This window comes from Tamandua tetradactyla, chromosome 5, assembly GCF_023851605.1.
Source record: "Tamandua tetradactyla isolate mTamTet1 chromosome 5, mTamTet1.pri, whole genome shotgun sequence".
Taxonomy (NCBI): Eukaryota; Metazoa; Chordata; class Mammalia; order Pilosa; family Myrmecophagidae; genus Tamandua; species Tamandua tetradactyla.
In genome coordinates this window covers 128,934,287-128,958,649 of record NC_135331.1, presented here as the reverse complement: position 1 = coordinate 128,958,649, position 24,363 = coordinate 128,934,287, and the positions used below count along the sequence as shown (strand labels likewise).

Genomic DNA, 24,363 nt, shown 5'->3' with positions numbered 1-24,363 from the left:
TAATACAGGAAGTCTTTCAAGATTTTTTTCTTTTTTTCCCAAATGTCCAGTGACCATAGAGAAGCAAGAAATCTCTGTGAATGATTCTCTACATCACCAATTCAGTTCAGGGGTCTGTGGTTAATCAAGCCTACACGTGAGTTACCATTGACCACCTTAGTCATGGGCATGCAGAGTAGATTTTAATGTTTTAGATATACATGAACATCAAGAAATTTAGAAAATTGGGTGAGCGGTTTTTTTTGTGCTGTGACAGGTGACTAGGAGGCTCATTTTCAGACTGCAGAGCAGAAGCTTGATGATCACACTTTAATTTTGTCTTTGTTTTCTGATTTGCTAACATCTGACAAAGGTGCAATATCATTGTGTTGGCACAGGCTGACCTCTCACTCAGGAATGCTATAGCAACTATGCTTCTCCAAGCACCTCTGTGTGACTTACAAACTTCTCCTTAAGATATTCACAGCCTTGTTTTGGAGGATGAAACTAAGACAGGAGACGCTGTTCTCAGGTAACTATGGAGTTCCTGACAAAGGTGGCCTCTGCCCTTAGAATTTGAAGGCAAATCATCCTTTTGAGACAATTTCTAAATACGCAACTCCTAAGACTAGGAAACTACAAATATCATCAGAGGCAAAATTATAGGTAATAATTGCTGCGATTTATTCTGTAGTAACTTTTTTCAAGTAAAGTCACAACAGAAAGATAGTAGGGTCTGCATGGAGCCTAGATAATGGAACACTAGAGGGTTAGGAGCCAGCGTTCATAAAAAGAATGCCCCAAGCCTAATGACCGCAGCCTCTCTTTGGGCAGAAATATCTCTGAAGTGAAGATACTAAAACTTTCTGGAAATAACACCCAGGAATATCTAATGCCCTTTGCTCTAACCCTAGGTCTACCAGATGAGATAAGGATCTTTAATGTCATCCCCTGTAGGCTTACCTACCCAGAAGGAGTGCCTGGTGCTCCATGGCCCACAACTATCTCCCATCATAAAAAAAAGACATTGATATTTTGGTTTGGGAATCTTATTAGCAGAAATGGATTACCCAAAGTCTCATACCCCAAATGAACTTTCAAAAGTAGTTTCTGAATGTTGTGCCACGATCACCACCATCCATTACCAAAACATTTCCATTATGCCAAATAGGAAACCCGTGTATTTTGAGTCTTCATTTCCCATTCTCTATTCCCACCCTATGCCCTTGTAATCTATACACTCTCTGCATTTGCTTATTCTTGAAATATATGTCTAAATGCGATTAAAGGGGGAAATGTTAGATTGTATATATGGTAACAGAATAAAAAAAATTCATGGAACTACACTACACAAACAGAGAATCCTAACTTAAATCATGAATAATAGTTAATAATACAATTATGAAAGTGTGGCTTTCACCCATTATAACAAATGTTTCACACAAATGAAAGGTGTTAATAGAATGGTATATGGGAATCCTGTGTTTTATGCATGATTATTCTGTAAACCCACACGTCTCTAATAAAGGGGGAAAAAAAGAAGTAAGGTAAGATAATAGTGATCAAGAGATGTCCATCCAAACCTTTACTATGCAGGATAAAGAACTTTATTTAAAAAGGTAAGTTTCAGTACTGCATAACTCTGTTATCATTAATGTCATTATTATAATAGTACAAACGTAAGGGACCAATTTTTGACTTATATTGACCTCCACTTGGGCCAATTTGGGGTAGAGGTGTGTTTTCTTTTCCTCTTAAGTGACAGTAACAGGAAAAAATAAAACAAAGAAATGGGTCCCTTCTTCTCTACCAGGCACCTGGGATTCTCCCACTGGCTCTGACTTCACCACTCCTCCTACCGTCAGTGCTGGCACTTATCTGGCACTTTCCTTCAAGGCTTTGTTCTCATATCCACACTCTTCTTGATACACCCTAACACAAATCAAAATTTTTAATTTCACCTCTACGCTATTTCAGCTGATGAAGCATCCCCTCCTCAGTCATTAAAGAGTGACAATAAGTTATGTGGTGAAGTTTCTGGGAAGATTGTCATCTTCCTGAAGGAAGGGGATTCTTCTTTTGAATCAGACCACCTGAATAAACCCCAGCACACAGCGGGCTGGAGATTTAACAGCCAGATTGTTTCCACCTCCTGGACGCAGTGTTCCTCTTGCCAGAAAACCAATTCCTCACCCGAGAAGAAGGACCCTAATGAAGGACCCTAATACTGCTGCCTGAGCCTATAAATTCAGAAAAAAAAATTCCTTTCTTTCACCCCTTAGACTATTTATTTGAACCCTTGGATAAGACTTCCGTCTGGGAAAATGGCAGCAAAGAATGTTCCTCGCCCTGTAGGTTGTAAAAAGCAGTGAGTGAGTTAGGGGAAGACACTTCTGCTCCCAAGTAAAAAAAAAAGAGAATCAATAACATAGCAACCTTTACAGGCAATCTTGTGAAAGGCCATTTCTAATCACCTTGTATTTGTTGATCGATTTACTTACACGAGGCATTTAAAACATCTGTTAGGCATCAGATTTATAAACAAACATGTAGCAGAAGAGAAATCACAAACCTGCTTGATGTTTCCCCTTGTTCTTTCCTTGAGGTGCGTGCAGACAGAAGAGAAATGATGATAAACCGGTGAATACATTTATAGCATTTGGTAATGGGCAAGTTGGAGGTTGGGGAACCAAGTTCCTTAAATAACCCCTTTCAAGCAAGAGCCACAGAAGCAATATTCTTTGTAATAAATGTACCCAACTTTTTAACATTCCATGTGGCACAGACTTGAGATAGCATGACATTTACTTAGCAAAGCCAGCATTGCCACATGTACTACAAATCATTGACTCCTTTTTAAAAATTCATTGTTGCACCTATTCACAGATTCTTCATTAGAAAAAGTTATCTGTGGTTAGGAAGTGGTTCTTGATTATTAACTTTTCAGGAATTTATAGAAATGATATTAAAACCAAAAGTAATAAATACTTAAAACTTATCACTCCCTAAGCATTACTACATTTTATAATAATGTATGCTCTTGAGGTTACTTATGTCTTTTTTGTATAAATGGTGGGAATACAATATAATCACGTGCTACTGCTAGTGCTGAAGTGTAAAGAGACTTTACATTATGAATAGAATTTGAATGAGGGTGAGAAATAGTTTAACAGGAGACCAATATCATAGTTAATTCAATATATTTATTGTGAAAGGAGTTAGTGAATTGGGATGCAACTCCATTTTTCAAGTTATGGTTGAATTGCAACCATAGGTTGGCTATGGATACAAGAATTTATCAAAATTCAATGAAAGCGTTCTGTGAAAAATCAATTGGATATATAAAATTTATAATATAGAGTATTGTACACTGTGTTATTATTTTAAAATTATGTGATATACATCCTTGATATCAACAAAATTTATAATAAATTTTTATTTGTATTTTTAAAAAAGGAAAAAAATGGTTCTGATCAAACTGGTATTTAGCAAAAGCATTGACAACAGTGCTGGTTATACTGTAGCTGAAGTCTCTGTGCTTTTAAGACACTTTTGGGTTTCTTAAACTGGACTCATGAATATGTGACTGGTGGCCTTGCTTCTCAGTTACTAGATTTTTTTGCATATCATATAAAGAATGAATTCCCTTAGAGTAAATTAGGCATACAGAAAATCTAACAGAACTCTTCAAGCTTAGTGCCAGGTGGCTTTTTTTTTTTTTTTTGGTGCATGGTCTGCAAATCGAACCCGGGTTTCCTATGGTAGGCGAGCATTCTACCACTGAACCACCCTGCACCCTAGAGTGTTAGGTGGCATTTTTAATAATTTGCTTTAGCAAACTCAGGTCTAGGCAACGTGATATAGCAAGAACATCTGAGTCCTCACTTTTTGCAAATGAGTTGTATCCTTGGACAGGCACTTCGCTTTCTGTGGGTCTTGGCTTTCTCATGAATAAACTGAGGGCAGTGGACTAGATAACCTCTACTTTCTGACTTCTGAAGGTATTCTTGGAGCTTGTTTTCCATAGTTTCATAAAATATTTCACACATTGCCTAAACTAGGACATTTACCTGTGTTTCATCTTTTGCATAGCCTTCACCCCCTTGGTGAAGAAAATCAAGGAAAATATTTTCCTTCTACAAATCCTTCTTCTATTAAAACAAAGACTTGAAGAAGCAACTGCTAAGATCCCTAAAGTGTTTGCAAGAGACAAGCCAGACCAGCAAAGGGAGAGAGAGTAGGAAACTGCAGGGTCCTGTCTCTGGCAGGTTGAATGGATAGGATATGCCCCCTGCCCTCTCTTTTTCCTCCCCTCATATAGCTGTTTCTCAGACCTCTCTTCCATCCTACTCCCTGGGATGAGAAAACGGAATCAAAGAAGCCCACTGTATCTTTAATACTGTGGGGGGCAAGACCACAGGACAGTGTTTTTAAGTGATAACATTCACAATGATGATGATGATGATATGTTCATTTTCCTTGTTACCTATTCAAAATTGCAGCTTCTGGTGTTCCCTAAATTCCTTCCCTACTTTACTTTTCTCCTTAGCACTTATCACCAACTAACAATTCATGTATCTTACTGATTTATTTTTATTGTCTACTCCCAGTACCCATTGAATATACTCCGTGAGAGCAGAGATTTTAACCTGTTTGCATTTTTTCCCTCCCATTATTGCATCCCTATTGCCTGGAACAGTGCCTGGAACATCATAGGTGTTCAATGAGTACTTGTTAAATGAATACATGCAAGGATGAATGATCTTTCTCTCCAGAAGTTCTTAAACCCCAAATGCTAAAAAGATAAATACAACTAGGTACATAAAAAGAAGTTTTGATCTCTTTCTTATGGCATCACTCTGCACTCAGTAAGCCAGCTAGTTATAAATATAAAAATATCCCTCTAAGTCATGTAAATTATTCTTTGTACAAACCCACAGACCTGATTAAAACAGTTTGCTTTCTAAAGCAAAGGTTCTGAACTTGGCTCCAGGGAATCTGTAAATACATTAAAATTGTATGCAAGGTTTTGATATTTTGTGTGCTGAATATAGTTCTTGGGAAGAAGTTCCATGCCTTCTATCACATTCTCAATGGTTAACAAAGAACAACAACAACAAAGTTTAAGAACCACTGCAATTTGAAATGATGAAGTATTGCTGGAGGGAGAGATGTTAGGACATTCAGGTTCTCATGAACATTGCTAGTAACTGCTATGTCATTCTGGACAAATAACTGTTATTAAGCAATGGGGCCAAGTCTCAGAGGTTAAGGAGAGGTGCATGGAAAGGAGAGTGAGGGGAATGTCTGACAGTGATGTTGGGAAAGAATGTGTGCAGGTGTTTGCATAAATCATCCCAATCCCCACCCCCACTTAAAGCTGGGAAAATATCAGCGGAAAAGAGAGGAATTATGTGCATAAATATAGTTAATGCATTTGGAGAATCTGACTCACTAGTTAAATACTTTTCCAGGCTTCAGAATGACTTTTAATCCAAAAACTGCATTATGTGGGAAGCCAAATAATCACTATGATAATAGACCACTGTCTTTGTCACTTGAAAATCTTCTATTGGTTTTCCTACTAAACTTCTTTTAAATTTATCTAGAAATCTTTATGAAACTAAGAAATACAGTATCTGCATAATTCCCATTTTTGATTCATACTGCCAAGGAATAGGAGGCACAAGAATTAAATCCATTTTCTTAAAATACCGCAACTTTGAAAGGGTCAAATACTCAATAAGAGGAATTCAACTAAATTTTAAGATCTAAATAAACAGGATTCTCATCCACACATTCATTCAACAAACATCCACACTTATATCCTCATTAAGGTTCCATCCAGCTCTAAAATCGTAGGGTTCCACGCATAGCTCTGTCCCAGGTGCTGATAAGATTTTGATGCCAATCTCTAGGAAACACGTCCTATTAGAGTTCAAAACTTTTCTTGCCCAGCCCATGTGCCTCACTTTGTGGATGGGAAAAGTGAGGCCCAAGGTAGTGCAAGGAAGCAACACAATAAATTCCTAGTCAACAATAGATCCACTGCTTTCTAAGCCTCAGTGCTGCACCAAAAATTTCCAGAGACTGCAATTCCACCAAACAAGTCATATGGGTTTTTCCAGACGATTGCCCTTCCAGATTAGTAAGAAAGAGGAAGTTTTCTTGACTGAGTCATGGTAGTTAGGTGTCTTGAATCCCATGAAGCCACTAGGACTAAGGTTTTGTTGGGCTATGAAGGGAAGCAAAGGTACTGTAAACGCTACGTAAGATAAGCAATTTAATAACTTTGGAACAATCTAAGGAATTGATGATTCCAGTGAAGCTTGGTGACTCATAGACTTTCCCTTCACTTGTTTTGGTAGTTTCAACTGTGGGCTTCTTTAATTACATGGTGATTATGATTTGACAGGTGACCTGCTACTTTAACTGGAGTCCGGGATTTCATAACTAAAGATTTTTTTTTTTGAAATTAAAGGTCATTGTAATAATCATGAGGACTGTTCGTAATTTTCTGGTTCTCTTCTCCTTCCAGGCACATGGCAGGATTTCACTTTCCATCCCCTTTGAGCTCAGGCATGGGTATGAGTTTGAGATTTGCTTTGGTCAATGAAATGTGAATGGGAGTAATCATATTACTTTTGAATTTTGAGGGCTAATTAAAACTTTTAATCTTATTAGCTCTATTGTCCCACTATAAACCAAAACCTGACAAAGACCCGATTCTTTTCTTCTCTTGCCACAGATATCTTTGATCTGCAAATGAAAGCTCAAGGACCATCCTAAAGGGGAATCCAGGTAAGAAATGACCTAAGACCTAAATGTGCAAAGATATATTGCTCTGAAAGCACTCATCACTTGAAGTGGAGGATAAATAATCATTTTTTTTCCCCAAGAGCCTTTGTCCTTACCTTTAGAAATCTGGTTGGACTTTATGAGATGAGATATTAGAAAATAAGTATGAAGCATCAGAAATAAGTCTCTATAAAAGCTTAAGTTGCCTTAATCTTTAAGCTCAGCCTGTGGACGGTGAGGAGTGAAGGCGATTCCATTTTTTTTGGTGTCTGAGTTTCTCCTAAACAGGTCTGAGCATCTCAAAGAGCAACAGTGAATAAGACAATGCAAAAATGGACAGTTTTTTTTTTTGGTAAGGTTTGTTTCACAAATTCAAAAAGATGTGACTACAGCACCAGCTGTCACACTGATACCTACTTGGTAGGGCTGCAGGTGTGCAAGGCCTTCAGGTGTGGCTTCCAGGTTGCAATGGAAACAGATTTCTCATCAGCTGCATAACTACGCCAAACACACTGCATGCGGCATACATGTCAACATGAAAAGGAAAACAAAAGAGAGCAGGTGATAAGATGAAAATAAAAAAGGAGATTATTAAGTTCCTACACATTAAGAATTGTTTCCTTCTTATACTCAGCCCTGATACATGGTGAAGGGATGAAGAAAATTATCATGACATCTTCGGCTGTCTGCTAAACATTTTCCACTCTATCAGTCAAGCTGCTTTTCAAAACAACTCATATCAAAAGGCAAAAATACCAAAAAGTATATCTTAAAGTAACTCACTAATTGGTTAAGGAAAGGTGTGATATTATTTGAAACATAAAAAATAGTTAGTGACTTGTCCAAAAATATTGATATCCAAGGTACTAAACTACTTGAGCCTGAACAAGCATTCCAGGAAACAACTGCATATCATAAATCAATGTCTGATAAGTCAAAGGCAAAAGACAATTGAAAATCATCAATGCAACTGGGAAACTAACTAGTAAACTAACGAACACTAGGATATGTTAACGATTTAATTAATGAAATTCTTTGAAGTTGAGCTATGCAATACTTCCAGTGCTAAAAAATGAAGACAAACAGTAATGACAAGAAGCAGAGCTAAAACAAGATAGGGGGAAATGGATTCTCTGAGGAATATAATTGGAAAACCCTTAAGGATTTATGGTCAGGATCTAAGAATATGCTTCTAGTGCTTTAATGTAAAGCAAGCTCTTTCTACTTCATGTAATTTTACCAGACATGACGCAAAGTATTTTCATTTGATCCTCACAATCAAGGTAGAACCCAAGACCCCTATTTTGTAGATGGGAATATAAAGGCTCAGATAAATGTAAAAGGTTTACACAAGATTGATAGAGTTGAGACAGTATCTCGGATTGCCTGGATCCTGGTCTTTGAATCTCTCCATTGTCTTTTGCCGACTGTTTTTAAAAATGCTTCCAACTGAACTGTTTGAGAGCTTGCTGGAAATTACTTTCCCATAAAGGTTTTGGTAGATTTCTTCATTTGTAACGAGTCTACAAACATTTGTAATGACACGTGTTTACTCCTAGGTCTTGAGAGAAAACTTTTCTTAGAATTCATTAATCATAGCATTCAACTTTATAGGACCAATTCATTTAAATGAGTCACTCTTCTATTATATAACCATCAGTCATGCTATTGAAACTACAATGAAGAAAAAAGCGACCTGATACACCTTTTCTTAGGAATATCACTGACTAAATCTGTGCTGAATAAAAGAGTTAGAAATTGGTACAGTTTGGAGGACTGTGCAGCAGTATCTATTAAAGCTGAACATATACAGCATATATGTTGACTTTATACCTAGTACACAGTTCTAGGTATAAAGTCAACATAAATGCTTTTATTTACCAAAAGATACATACAATGTTCAAAATAGACAATGTTCAAACATACAATGAACATACAATGTTCAATACAGCACTGTTATTAATAACAAAACTGGAAATGCCCTAAAACCTATTAACATCAATATAAGCAGGTAAATTGTGATTCACAATGAATAAGCATTCACAAAATGGAAAACACACAGCAATAGTACATTACAACTATTATCCACAATACGGATCAACTTCACACAAATAATGATGAATGAAAGAAGTCAGACACAAGGTAATACAAACTGTTTGATCCATTTTCATATAGTACAAAAATCAGGGAAAATAAATCTGTGCTTTTGGAAGGCAGCACAGTAGTTCCTTTTGGGAGCTATTGATGGAGAAGGACACACAGGAGGCTTCTGGGGTGCTGATCACGTTCTGTTTCTTTATCTGTGTGCTCGTTACACAGGGATGCTTGGTCTCTTAGGGTATATGCTTGTCTTCTGTATACACATTATATTTCAATAAAATTGTTCAAGGAAAAAATTAGAAAAATAAATAGGACTTGAGGGATTTTAAAAAATATTAAGGAAGGTTTAAATAATTGAGGCAGGGAATATTACCTGAAGTCTTGCTCACAGGGCTCATGTTGATTTAATTTACAAATCTGTGAAAACTTAGGCTAAGCATCTTGGCATCTTACAGAGAATAAAGCAACTAATGTATCATCTTTAAATGCTGATTTTTGCAAATTATTATGCACACACAATTTATGGAGCAATATAGAACGCTCGATAAAAATATATGGATTTATTATTTTTGGCTTTTTCTGTGGTAAGTCCCAGAGATCTTCCAGTGCTCTGATGGCCTAGAGGGCTGCTTTAATGAAACACTTTCCAATCACGCCATTATATATGTAAACGCAGATACTTTGAAAGGAAGACTCAGATGCATACAGCAGGTCTGTGTATCATCAGATATCAATGAAAAAATCCTAAATAAAAATTCAACAACAAAAAAATGAGACCAAGACATTACCTCCCAATGTTAAAAAGAATTGAGGGCAAAAGAGGTCATTCTGAGAAAATTGAAAATTTTTTTTACAACGATGCCTACTTCTTGCTCTTTTTCTATCAAATTGATTTCAACAGCTACACTCTATTCCTTTCTTAACTCTTCTCCTAAAAATGTCTTATAAGTGAAAGGTTACAGAAGGGGCAAGTAACTGATATCAGTTAACAGTTAAAATGGAAGAGGAAAGTATGACTCCATCAGTCTTACACACTTACAACTTTGTCCCATCCTTAGCTCTCTCGCAGCTAATTGCTTCTAGAAGCTGACCCTCAAGCCTACAATCATATGATCAAGTAGCTGATGTTCCTATATTTAAAGCTAAGGTCACATAATGGTTGGCAAGAAAAACATAACACTCTGGAGGGACTTCTAATGGTTAATTTACATGTCTTTTATTCAAAAATAGTAAGTCAACAAGGTAAGTCAAATTTGAAAGCCAAATTTACCATTTATCCAGCAACCCTAGATGTTCTAAGCAGCCAAACAAATTCAAACTTTAATCTGTAATGGTATGTACAATGGCAGTATAATTAAGTTTTTAGGGAGCATTCAGTTTGTCTAGAGTATTATAGCTTTGGCCCCATCATCAACTGCTTCAACCTCTCTAGATACTACCACTAATATGGGACTTTTGAAGTATCTTCAAATTTTAATCCCAAAGTTTCAGCTCTGTATATATGATGCTGTAACTGTTGTTTAGTGAAAGGAGTAATGGAGTCAGATTCAGCCAACTGGGATCCTAACTCTGTCACATTTTTGTTGCATAAACTTAAGTCAGTAACTTCTCTAGGCCTCAGGTTTCTCTCAATAAGGGTAACACTACCCTCCCAGGCTTGCCCCGAGAATCAAGTGACATAATGTATTAGAAGCACTCTGCATACTAAAAAGCACTTCACACATCTCAAGCATTATTAATAAAAGTTTTGACATTTGGGCAGGTCTTCAAAATGTTACAGAGAGCTGCTTTCTTTTCCCAGCCTGCTCTACTTGAAATACAAGTTAATTTAAATGATTCATGCAAAGATCTTGAAACAGCTAAATTTGCTGCAAGCTCTTGGGGTTTAAAACTTTTCCCTAAAACATGGAATGTTGGTTAATTTAGTTGTCTCACTAGCTGAAAGAGAGAGTGATTTGAGCATTTCAGTTGCCCTTTCAGAAAGAGTGCTTTTGGTGTTGATGTTTTGTGTGTTCAGCAAATTGAAGCAGGTTTATTGGGTCGAAAATGAATGGACCAGTAAATGATGTTTGCTTTTCACAGTAGTGCATGCTTAAAAATAAATGTATACAACAAATAACCTAGGCTTAAAGCTTAATTCTGGTTGAAGGCTACAGCAAGAAGAACGATGAACAAATGTAATATGTTGTTATTTAAATGGCTAGTAAATAATTTGATTGCATTTGTAAGGAGGAGAAATTTCTTTTTAAGTTAGTAGAGTCTACTTTAATTAAAGTGTGATTAGATTTTAAAGATTTCTTGAATTTTTTAAGTCTCGTAGCTCACAATTTTGTTTCTTAAGAATGATATTTAAGTTGGAGTTTTAAGTAACAGAAACATTCATGATTTTACTTCCCTGTTAGCTATAGTTGTTTAAGTTCAAGTATTGATCACAATAGTTTTACAAAACCCAGTGCCATAAAATAAAATTCTAGACCTCCAAGCAAAACTGTTTGATCAGCCTTTGATCGAGCTCTTAGGGGTTACCTGTGAGGGAGGCCTTGTCTTGCTTTGTCTATGGACCTATAAATGCCTCTGCTCCAGTGATCTGCTGCTGGAATAGCAATTTATTTTCAAGTTCGATTGGAACTTCTATGTGTGCAATCTAGTAGTCGAGTAGGATGTCAGAATAGGAAATTTCCTCCTGTTATTTTTCTATAGCTGTTTTGTGCAATATTGTAGCCCGTAGTAGCCATATGTGGCTAATGAACAGTTGAAATGAGGCTAGTGCCACTGAGGTAATGAATTTTTCATTTTAATTAATTAAAATTTAAATAGCTACATGTGACTAAGGGCTACTGTATTGGAAAGTGCAATTTTATGGTGTCACAACCAATATATGTACAAGAAATTCCTCAAAGGGATAATTTTATAACAGAACAGGTGATAGTCTAGGACGCTGTTTGATATAGGTTCACCTTTCTAGTGTTTAGAAGTATCAAGGATCTCTAAACAGAAGTGGTTGTATTTTGAGTGTGTTGATATAGAAAATGCACAATAAAAAAAGCTAATAAATCCGTAGTAAGGATTTTAAATAAATTTTAATGTTATTAATTACAACATTAAACAACATTACAACATTCTCTTGACAGCAAATAGTCTAGATATGTGCAAAATATATTATTGGTTCCTTATATAGTTAGGGCTTGGTACCTACATGGATACAAGGAACGTATGTCATAATTTTCTGCCTTGACAGTTCGGGGAATATTGCTGTAGAGGGAAGTGACATTAAAGGATAAAAATAATAAGGAGAAAATTTCACTAAAAGTATGGAAACACCTTATAACCAGTTAAGAAGCTCCAAAGGATGAAAAACCTCAGGGTATTTTGGAAACACACTTTTGGAAGTGTATGGTTCCTCTTTCCATTTTGTCAATTATAGTTTGGCTTCAGAAAAACAGATACTCTCAGTGGTTTGCCATGGAAACAACAAGGAAATTCTCCATTTCCTTGTCAATATTTGCAGAATGGCTTGATTTAAAAATTAATATCTTCATTTAGTCATTAGCTACACAAACATATCTCCTTTATGATATATGGAATCCTACTTCCCAGTCCTACCTTTCTTTCCCTATATCTGTTTCTTTTGGAGGTACTTTTGGAGCACAACCCTGGGTAAAGGCTAGGGGGAGGGTGGTATGTTGGTACCCCCCCCCCCCACCAAACCACCCATATAAACCAGCAATACAAATTAAAACAACGTGCTTGTTTCTACAGCATGAAGATAAATCTCCTACCCCTTCAGATTTCTATCCCAAGACCCTTCTGTTTAGAAAATTTGAAGCTTCCACTGGCTGGCGGGAAGGAGAGACACTTTAGACTGTATAATTATCTTACCCACAATTAAACGCTGCCTTCACATTATGGATCTAGAGAAAATGTATTTTGTGATTCTTACACAACTGGTTCTAGGATGACTTTAAACCTCAAAGGTATGGATGGCAAAAGGGGAAGTGTTTCTTTTAGTGCTGAAGCAAACCCTGAGTTAATGAATACAAAATGAAATACTAAACAAAAACTAATGCTACACCTATATATTTATTAGGCGCTACCTTCAAATAACATGCTGATTTCTTCATATTCTCAAACATCAATGTAGTTAATAATCCTATCTGCTCTTAAAATAGATGACCATTTCAAATTATTGCCCCGGGTGAGTTAAAAGCAATTCCTTTGAGTAATACACCTTGCTGTTCTAAACAGATATATTGCTCTTCAGAACATGTGTCATATATCTGGCTGGAAAAGGTATTTGTAACACAGGAACAGTGCTGTGTTCTGCTCCATTACTTAATAATCAATTATGTCTCAGCAAATGATTCATAAGATTCATTAGATCAATTCACAAGCCAGACAACTGCTAACTTGTGCTTGGCTTCGCTAGCACCATTAATGAATCTGAACAATGCATAGATCATTTGCTAAAAATTTATATTTTTCTGTTTTGGTGGGGAACACCTGCCCAAGTCTAAGATGAACATTCAGTCTGGCTTCATTTTTTTTTTTTAAACAGTAGTTCTACCAAGCAACGAAGCACAGAGATTGGAAAATAACCCAACAAGCACTCATGGAGACAGATGCTGCCATCCACCTATCACACTGACATTTACCTGAATGAGGTTGGCAGCTGGATTCCTTCTTTTCTCAAAGTGTTTCTGGCGGTGCTGTTCTTGTACTTTTAATGCAAAACCCGAGCCAAGAATGCCCTGGAACAAAACACAAAAATAGTACTTTAAAATTTTTTCAAAAGCATTATTAAATAATATGAATAGTTAAAAAAATTAAAAATGAGATAACAGGAGCAGTATGCAATCTGGCCACAAACATGCTACGTATTAAAACAAACACTATTTCTCTCTATTATAATGTAATCACCAATGGCAATTTATTGGACAATATTGCTAAGGAATCTAACAACTTCTACCCTTCAATAAATCAACTAGGCATTAAGAGGCACCATGATTATAAATAAGTATTACAATATTTAAATGCTTTTGTGTGTGTGTGTTCGTGCTTATCTGTGACATTTCTTTATATCTAAGTTAGAGTAAATGGTCCTATCCAGTGATTGAATTTGGAGGACACAAATTCTAGTTTTGTACAGAGCTGAATTTTAAATTTGGGACAGTTAAAGTCTGGCTGCTATGGATATGGGAGTATTTCTAGCACTTTGATGACACTGTGAAATTTTATATTCTCCATCTATGAAATTAGAAGGGGGGACATTTGGAATGCTCCATGATGCTATAATACTACACCTACCAAGGAAAGCTAAAGGGAGAGTAAGGGACAGTTATACAGAAGAGACAAACAGACACTCAGGTTTGAAGATACAGAGAGTTTTCCATTTTGCCCGTTTGTACAATAAAGAAAAGAGTATAGGCGATTGCAAAGCACATTTCTATTTTTCTCACTTTTACTCTCATATCCTCGGCATTTCTTATCTTTCCGGCTTTGGTTTTTCTATTCAGAGTTTAGGGTTAGTAAAATTAATCTGTCCCTCCTGTATTTATATTTGTGTGTGTGTGTGACTGATTTGCTTTCCTTCTGCTTATCATTTTGATTTGCCCAAATTCTGCTTCTTGGGTATTCCTATATCTTCAGGGTTTTTCTTGTCTAACATTTATGAAACCTACAGGCTTCATTTCAGCCTTGTGTTGTCTTTCAGGGCCTGCTGAATTCAGTCTCTGGGCTTTGTCTCTAACTCTCTACTTTATTGGTGTGGGACCTGGAGCTCTACTGCTTTTGAGCATTACTGGAATTTACTTGCTAGCTATAAATTATTAGCTTTTTATTAAACTTCAAGGAGTCTAACCCTTAAGTTAGAGATGGGTGCCTTAAAAATACCAAGGCAGCATTTGTCATCGTGGTTAAAATGGTTGTTTCTCTGTTCTTTCTTTTCTTGTTCTTATGTATTTTTTAACAGCAGCTCAGAGTATATGCTGCTGGGGAGGTGGTGGGCTTCTCTTGTCTAGGGGGTGTTAAGACTTGGCTGGATAACAACTTGGCTGAGATATTTTTGGGATCTAGATGACCTTTAAGCTTTGTCTTCTCTTGCAAGTCCAAAGTTCTGAGTATGTATGTGACAATAACCAGAGAATAAGTAATGCAATCATATTTGAAATACAGAATTACACATTAATACCATTTGCTATTTGCTAATGAGCAATAATCTACTTCATTATTAATTAGGATATATAACTGGGCCTTGAAACTAGAAATTACATCATAGGTTCTGTTTTCCATATCTTTTTTTTAGTGACTATCTCATGCTGTCTTAGAGCTTCAGTGCATGCAGCTTGTGATTGCAGAAACTAAGCTTCATAAAAACCAGGTCTCTATGATTTCGTTTGTAGACATAAACTTTTCCCTTCATTTAGAGGTTATAAAAATGGCACTCCATTTAAATCAAGATCAGTGGTAGTCAGTCATAACTCCTAATTTTTTTGTTATTAAGATCACTTAGGAAAGATTGATTGATTTTCCTTTTTAAATTTTTTGATTGATTTTCCTTTTAATGTCATTTTTCATGAAGCATAAATATGTGAGAGAATATATATACAGAAGTTATATCATATATTTATAATATGCATTGTATACACATACATATCATATAATGTGCATAATACACATTATATGATATGTATGTGTATACGATAAAATCTACCCATCAGATCGTGGAACATTGAATTAACAGCAATAGCTACCATTATTGAGCACTTACTATGCAGATATGAGTTTCAGTGTTAGATCCATTTGGAAAATGGAGAGAGGCCCTATAAAGCACAAATCTACCATCTGCTAAACAAACTAAAATGTGCTGAAAATCACACTGGCATTGCTTAGAAACATATATTAGTAGATGGCAAATGTTTGCAACATATTGCTCGTGCCAGACTGTACATTACAGCAGTTATTAAACCAGGTCTGCTCATCATCTCATTATGGCTCCATTCCATTTTCTTCCACCACTCTTAGCACCTAGTTCAGTGCACCTAAATAGAAGTCCGTTAAAATAAAGTCTATTATGAGATATATCTATATATACAACATGGTTCAAACTTGCAACATACATGGTGTGCTATTCCTTTAATTAGGGACACCAATAGACATAGATTCTTAGAAATTGAATTTAGTTTAATTCATATCCCAGGATAACAAGACTTAAGCTTTAAGGTTTTACGTTTTAGTACTATGCTGACAAGCACTGCATAAATATCAACTCGAAAAAGACATGTTTTGGTAAACATTTAAAATATTTACCCCTTCATTACTTTCAGATTAAATGACCTAGTCTGTACCCCATACATGGAGAACAGGATCTGTTGAAAGATAGCCTTCTGTAGCAGGAGGGAAGAGAGATACTTAAAGTGGAGAAAAATCTGCAATGCAGAGGAGCTGAGGCTCATCCTCTGAGAGATCTTTGGCTCAGGGACGGAGCCACCTTGGAGGAAGTGAGCCCCAGCACTGGTGCTCTGGAAGAGAGTCACGTATGACTCTGAAATGTCCAGGAGCGATCTTCTGCTTTGAGGGAAAGATGGGAAAAGTTTCAGCTTTCCTGTGTGGGCGGAAACTCCAAAGAGGGGAGGAACACACCCACCTCTAACATTCTTAACAGGCCAATGTGCTTTGTGAAATCTCAATCAGATGACACTATTGGTTTATGGAGCTTGATGGAACTTCCAGCTATCTTGTTTGTTTTTTTTTTTTTTTAGATCCATATGGACCATTTATTCTTCCATTCAATAAACAAGAACTCAGCACTTACTATGAGGCTACAGCAGAAAAGATACATGGTAAAAAGTACTTTCCTTGAGATGGTTAAGAAAGGTTCTCTGCAAGCAAAATTTTCAGCTTTCCAAGATGTGTTGATTTAATTAACATATTAAAAAAATAATCCCTCTGTTGAAAATCTTTCCAAGATTGACTACTTAGTCTCTGACCTTTAACCCAATACCCAGTTTAAGTTCCTCGTGATGGCCCAGCGTTTCATTATAGGTGCTGGGCACAACCAGACTTTCCGAGGTTGGTTTACCCTCACACATTTTGAGTACTTCTGTCTGCTTGCTTCTTACAGCTTTCCTTTTCTTTCCCTTGATGACAGTCTTTCATCATCTCTTGTGCTCCTGTTGCAGTAATTGTTCTAACAGCTTCCCTCTATACTGCTGTTTCTAATCTTCAAAGAATTGTGAATCAATGTAACCCAGCTTATCAGAATGTTCTCTAAATTATGAATGCAAATATGGATTTGTTCTCAAAAGGCTCTTCCATGAGGATAGCACATATACTGTTATCTATATTAACAGCTCAGAGGTTGCCTATTTCCTTGTTCTTAATTTTTCTCTGGATCACTGATGTTGCTATATGATGTGGCCTCAGGAAGATTACAAACACAAAAGCAGCTGGTATTTTTGTCATTATATCTTTTTGGGAAAAAAAATCCCAAGACTGCAATTTATTGCTTCTAAAGATATTTTACTGTAGCTAATATTACTATTGATTGAGTCTCTGTTCTAGGCTGTTGAGATTGTTATAGGAGTTGACACTGAATAGGTGAGGTACTTTTATTACTCTCCTTGATTTTGTCATTTTGCAGCAGGAAATATAGCTTCAGCCTCAGACAGGTAAAGGGACATTTTTGTTTGGTAGGCTCTAAAAGCCGATACTATAAAATGGGTTGTATCTTATTGGCTTACAGTTTTGAGGCTGAGAAAAATGTGCAAATCAAGGTCATATTTTCTACCTGAAGACTGGCTGTCAGTAATTCTTGAGTTCTCTGGCACATGGGAAGGCACACGGTGGCATCTGCTGGTCTTTCCCTTCTTTTCCTGGTTTCTTTATTTCAGTTCCTTGCTTCCGCGGCTTTCTCTCTTTGCATTCATCCCATTTATAATGGACTCCAATAAGAAGATTAAGACTCACTCTGGTCCGTGCCTTAAACTGAATAACCTCATGGAAACCTACTCACAATAGGTTTAGCTTTAAGAATCTGATTTTCTGGAGTACATTCCGTTCCAAACCATTACAAGGGGTCATATATTTATTGAAAGTTTACTTCATGACAAGCACTTAACTTACATTATCACACTGGTCTTCACAAAATTTCTCTAGACTCAATATTTCTTCATTTTATTGATGAAAAAATTGCATGCAAGGTAACATAGGCAATATATGACAAAGACAGAATTCAAACAGAAATCTAATGCTCAAGCTCATGCAGGGTTTTTTCAGTCTCTTCTCTGTGATTTTGTGTGGTCTGGGTGGAACCAGTGCATTCAAAATTGGTTGCTGGCTATGGGAAGGATAAGAACTTCTCCTCTGTGCTCATTAATAGGACAGAGAAGAAGCCTTGTGAACTAAAGACTGTAATACTGAGAATCTCCATCTGACCTCTCCTCTCCCTTGGTTTTCTTTCGAGGGGTGTCCTGGGGTCTCGCTTGGCTGTGCCACAGCATCAGCTTGTGTTTGGGACAAGAGAGTGGCTATTGTTCATTAAGCACAGTAGCTACCAGTGCCTTAACATTCCTTTTTTTGGGTCTCTTCTCCCTGGCTGGAATGAGCAAAAGTGAGAGCTTGGGGATGGGAGCAAATCTTAGTATTTTGACCAATTGCCTTTAAAGAAACAAGAGGATAAAATGATAAAAAAGACAAGCTACATCCATTAAGGAGAAAATTATCAGAAGCTTGGGGGAAGACAAATGTGCTCTTCATCCTAATAAGATGCAGAAACTGCTCATTAAGAAAAATCAATGATGATGACACAAAGAATAAATCAAATGCCACATTTAAAACACTTTAAGGTCATATGCTTTTCACTCAAATGAATCTGGAGAGATAAATATTCCCCTTGTGCACATCCATCTCTTCAGCAGCACACATTATAAACCAAATTGGAGCTATTAGTTTAAGAAGAAAATATCTTTAAAGCTTTACAAATATTTAAAATGTATTAGTAGCATGCTAAGAGGTGATGCCATCTGAATTATTAATTGGTCATAAAGACCTGGTTGATATTAAACACTCAGGTTGTCTCCAAGAAAAGACAAACACTTTATAAATAATCCATCAACATATATCATTTTAAAAAGTCAACACCATAACAGAAAAAACTATGTTCGTAAATGATATAGATATGTTCACAGGCATACCAATTTATGGAGAGCTAATAAACCTTTAAGACTGAATTTAAACTGCTGTATTTTCACTAAGATACTCACGGCAGGTAGTGCAAAGAAAGAAATGCCGAGGAGTGCAAAGCCTGCAGAAAGCAATCTTCCCAGCCAAGTGAGGGGAGTTTTGTCTCCATAGCCAATCGTTGTCAGTGTAATCTAAAAACAAAACAAATAGAATGTGCAACTGAAATACTTGAGAGGAAAGTCAGGACCTAAGAACAGGAGGTAAAGCAACATTCCCACTAAATCATCTTTCAACAAGTCTTGTTGGTGAGTTTTATGACTGTGTTTTAATTTTCCATGACGCATAACAGAACTTCTCTTTGTTTAAGGAAGGGAATAACCTACATACTTCTTCCTCTCTTTTAACACAATTTTCCATCTTTTTAAAATGTATTCAAAGAAAGGTTATTTAAAAAAGTGGATAACCATCAGTGATATAGAAATGATAGCACCATGGTTTTGGGATTGGACCAACCAATAATTTATGTTAATTAAGGCTGTCCATTTATTACCTTGGCAGGCATTTCCTGTAAAGTCTGGTGAGTGAAAGGTACGTGTTATGATTTGGGGTGGAACAAAAATGAGAAGTACATGGTTCCTGTGCTCTGATATTTACAGCATGGTAGGGGAGACATGCCATATGCAAAAATTGAAAAATAAAATAGGGCAAGACAGGTATTATGATGGATGTACAAAAATTTGCTAAGAAAATTCAAGGAAGAGATTCATAATTACCCCTAAAAGGGGTCAGGGAGGCCTTTTGGTGGGGGAGATGTCATCTTAACTGGATTCTGAAATTCAGTTAAGAGAGGCAGAAATGACGAAGAGGGAGCTCTGGGGTGGGGGGTGGGGGTGGGGACAGCATGACCAACTGCTCAGCAGTGAGAACAAATAGGGTAGGTTCTGGAAGGTTTAAGTGGTTCAGCTGGGCTGGGCTGGAGCTTAGTGAGTTCGAAGGGGACGTGTGGAAGAGGAAATCTTAACTTGAACAGTTATGATGCTAAAGCTAGATCAGGGAATGTCTTTGAAAAACGATTATCATATCAGGTCACTTCTGTGCTTAACTTTCTTCAGGGGTTTCCCTCCCACTTAGAATGAAGTCCCAGACTCTCTCCTTGGCCTATGTGGTTCTATGTAAACAGGACCTTGCCTATTTTTATTATATGTCTTCTGCTGCTCTCTGTCTTACTCTGCTTCCAGCACATCTGCCTTGCTGTTCATCAGGGTATCAAGCTCTTTATCACTTTAGGTCTTGGTACTTGCTGTTCTTTCTTTCTGGACTTCACTTACCTCCCAGATCTCCAATCAGGTACCTCTACCATTGATTATCTTATTTAAGCTGTGCCCTGCCATTGCTCTTTAAATGCTTACCCTGTTCATTTTTATTCATAGAAGTTACGAATACCTGAAATAAAATTATAGATTTATTAAATTATTTGTTTATTGTTTGATTTCCAAACTAGGAAGTAAACTTCATGTGGGCTAGGACTTGCCTTACTCACTGGTATTTTCTACCCTTAGCATAGTGCTTGGGATGCAGTAGTTACCCCATAAATTTTTACTAAATAAATGAATGAATGCCTTATATGTCTAGATTTGGATCTTGCTTTCTGTTTTGGAGCCAGAAATACTTAAGAAAACTCTTTTTGGGGAAGTATACATAATATGATCAGAGCTGAAACTATGGCAGCAATATATAGCATGGATTGGAAGAGGGAGAAATGAGAGGTGGGGAGACCAGTTAAGGGTATAGTGAATTAGACCAGTGGCATTGGGACTGTACAGAAGTGGAGAGTAAAGAGAGATATTTAGGTAGCTTAACATAAATAAATTTATTTTTATATGGGTGAAGGGACAGACTATGTCAATGATGACTTGGAAATTTCAAATGGTAAGATGGCTGTATCATAAATTAAAAAATAAGATAACGAGATAGAGAAGGTTTTGGAGCAGAGGTGAAGAGTTTGGTTCTGCAAATATTGTTTTTTTAAATGTCACTTTGACATTGATGTAGAAATGTCCAACAGAAACTGAGAACAAGAGTTTGAGTCTTGAGAGAGAGATTGGAGTATGAGATTTGGGGTTCAGAATTACGCGATTGCTGATTTGTGGGTGGATGAAATTGCAAGGGATGAAAAGACAGAGCTCAAGGACACTTCAGGTGATAAAGACATTTAGGAAAAGGAAGAGAAAGGAAAGTCAGAGAAGAGTAAATATTTTTTAAAAATCGGAGAGCTAAGGAATGGCAATATAAATGGAAACCAATAGAGAGAAGTTTGTACGTAGGCCCATGTGATCCCTGATATCACAGGTTAATAAAGAGAAAAGACCTTGGTTAAGTGGTCAATGGTGATCTCTGAGAACAAGACTTTTGCAGAATCAGAGATAGGTAGGATAGGGAACAAGACAGATGGTAAGCAAATGGACTCAGCAAATGTGACCTAACTCGGTTGAAGCTTTCAAAATAACATCACACATGCTGTGTCCATGTCGTCACCTTAGTCATGAATTTCACCTGGGAAACCATGCCCCTGAGATGCTTTGATCACAGCCACCAAACTCTATGACCCCAGAACTTTCAGAAGCTTTAAACTCAGCTGACCACCATTTCCTAGAAGCATACTTCTCTCTCTACTTTCGATGTTTTCCTTTTACATCTCTGGCTGCTCCTTTTATGTCGTGCTTTGCTAGCTCCTCCTAATCTAGTTGACCTTTGAATATTGGTTCCTTAGGGTTTGGTTCTGAGTCTTTTTCTCTTCTTTTAAAAACTACTCTTCTCTGGCTTTCCTTTCTCTCTTTATCCCCTCTTTTCTCCCTCTCAAATGTTCTCATGGATTTAGATGTCAGTTTTATGCTGAATGCACCAAGTTTATACCTCCAGGCCAGAGCCTTTTTCTGATCTCTGGAGTCACATATCTGTAGTTGACATTTATATTTAGATGTCTCATACTTATTTAAATTTCACTTGTCTAAAACAGAACTCTTATTTCTCCCCAATGTGTGATTACCTTAATCGCATCCTCTCCCATCTCAATATACCAACATACCAAAACCCAGCCAGTTACTCAAGTCAGAAGCCTCCGAATTATCCTAGATTTCTTCCCTTCCCTCACTGCCCACACTAAATCTATCAGCAAATCCTGCTGATTCTGTCTCCCCCAAATATCTCAAATGCATCCCCTTCGCTCTGTCTTCATTGCCACTATGGTAGACCAGGCTGCTATGGCAGCCTATTATTTGCTCTCTCTGCTTTTGTTCTTGCCTCCCTCCCTTTTGTTCTCTACACATGGGCAAGGGGTATCATTTTTGAAATTCCCTTTAAAAGTCCTTTGACAGCTACTCATTGGATCCAGAATGAATTCTAAATTCCTAATGACAGCCTACATGTCTGTCATGGTCTGAGCTCTGCCTATCACCCCAGGATCATCCTTAGTTTCCCCTCATTCACTCCACTTTAACCACTGTGGCCTTTCAGCCCCTCAGACAAGCCAACACTTTTCCTGGTTTGGGGACTTTGCACATCCTGTACCCTCTGCTGGGACTGCTCCTTTTCCCACTCCTCCCAGTGCTCCTTCTCATCCTTTAGGCCTTATCCGAAATAGTTCCTCATCAGAGGACCTTTCCTATACAGTCTGTCTACAATAGAGTTTCTGGTCACTCCATTTCAGCCTTTTGTCTTTTAAAGCACTTATTTGTAATTTGCTGTATTTGTCTTGGGATGGTGGTGGTGGTGTCCCTGTTTCTTTTAGTTGAAGAAGGAACCATGCCTTACTCTTTCTTGCTAATATCCAGCCTGATGTTTGCCACAAAGTAGGAGAAGCTTACTAAATATCTAGTAAGTAAATGATACATCTTTTCAAGAAAGTTGGCAGCAAATAGAGTGACAAATATAGGACAGGAAATCCTGGAAATCTCTGACTTGAAGGGATGTTTCCTAGGATGCATGTGTGCATGTTTACAGAGTGAGTGAAAATGAAGAAACAAGGGGTGGTGGCTTTAATTGATGGGGTAAGGCACTCAAGGAAGCAGAGGAATAGGATCAAGGGCATAGTTGAAAGGTTATCCTTGGCAGTGTAAAAGATACCTCTTCCTGTTGGGGCAAGATGCAAGCACATTGCCAGGTGAAGGGGAGGGCTGGGAAAGCTTATTTCCATTCCTTTTTAATTCTAGTAAAGAAGGTGGGATCATCTATGGCAAGTGAGAGGCTCAGAACAAGGGAATAAGTTTGGGGCCGTGAAGGTGGGAGAAAGTGTCAAGTAGATGGCAACCAAAGGCCCTACTGGGCCGATGAGGCTCTCCAAGGTCAGAGGAAAGAAATTTGTTAAGAACACAGTAACTGTTATTCAAATGCTACTGGTAGTATCAGTACTGACTCACAAAGGAATTCCTTGAGAATGCAGAAAAAAATTTTAGGTTCAATGTCATAACAGGTCATAATCTTAACTACAATGCCTTTCCCATCAAATAGCTTAATCCTTTTATAGCAGTATATTAATAATAATAAACTGAAGGAGAAATTTCATGGTTTGTTCACAGAAAAAATGTTACATTTCATGGTTTGCTTTATCTTCCCACAGTGCATTAGAGTTATTCTACTTGGCATAATGCCTAGAGAGTGGATTTTGAACTACCACCTCTAATTCTGAAGAATGAGACACGAAGTACTGACATGCCCAGTACTTTACCCTCAGTAGAAAGGACTGCCTGCTTCCTTTCCTTCGGAATTTAGAGCTGCCCCTTTCCTTGATGGCCTTGTTTTGTGGGAGAGAATAGAATGTTGGGGACTCTGAGATAAGCACTTAGGAAGTCCCTCTGGGGGCAGACAGAGACTCTTCTCACCCTCTCTCTGGTTCAGAGTTCTGTGGCATCTACATTTTGCTGAGTGTAAGAAACATAACCAACAGGTAGCTGAAGTCCTGGCCAACAACTTTCTCCATTCTGATTTCAAAGGAGCTCTAGAGAGTTGCTTCATACAAAGCTGAGGAGTTTGTTGCCAGGGTAGGCTTGAGATGGATCTGCCAAAAGGGTGAGTTTCATCTCCTTCCATGTCTGGGAAAGGGTGGGTGGAGTTTCTTTCTCTTTGCATTCCTGTGAGGAGGTTGGTGAGGGTATCCCTTTGCTTCATGCCTGGAGGGTTCATCATTTTGTTTCTGGTGGATGCAAGGGGGCAAGTGGGCTTCATGATTCAAATGAAGAGGAGAGCGCCGGAGATGAAACAATTAAGTCTTTAAGATGCACTTATAATAAAAAGATGTGTGCCTTCTCCAGG

General features: G+C 37.3%; 1 protein-coding gene across 4 annotated transcripts in view; it reads right to left on the bottom strand.

Annotated features, from left to right (window-relative positions):
• Positions 1-24,363, bottom strand: part of KCNQ5 (potassium voltage-gated channel subfamily Q member 5) — a 552,577-nt gene that overhangs the window by 80,664 nt on the left and 447,550 nt on the right. For all 4 annotated transcript variants that reach the window (XM_077162233.1, XM_077162230.1, XM_077162231.1 and 1 more), the window contains 3 exons: positions 19,137-19,247; positions 13,530-13,625; positions 7,195-7,289 (listed from right to left, as the gene is read on the bottom strand). In XM_077162233.1, coding sequence (XP_077018348.1) covers positions 7,195-7,289; positions 13,530-13,625; positions 19,137-19,247 — 302 coding nt within the window. The remainder of the gene's footprint in view (positions 1-7,194; positions 7,290-13,529; positions 13,626-19,136; positions 19,248-24,363) is intronic.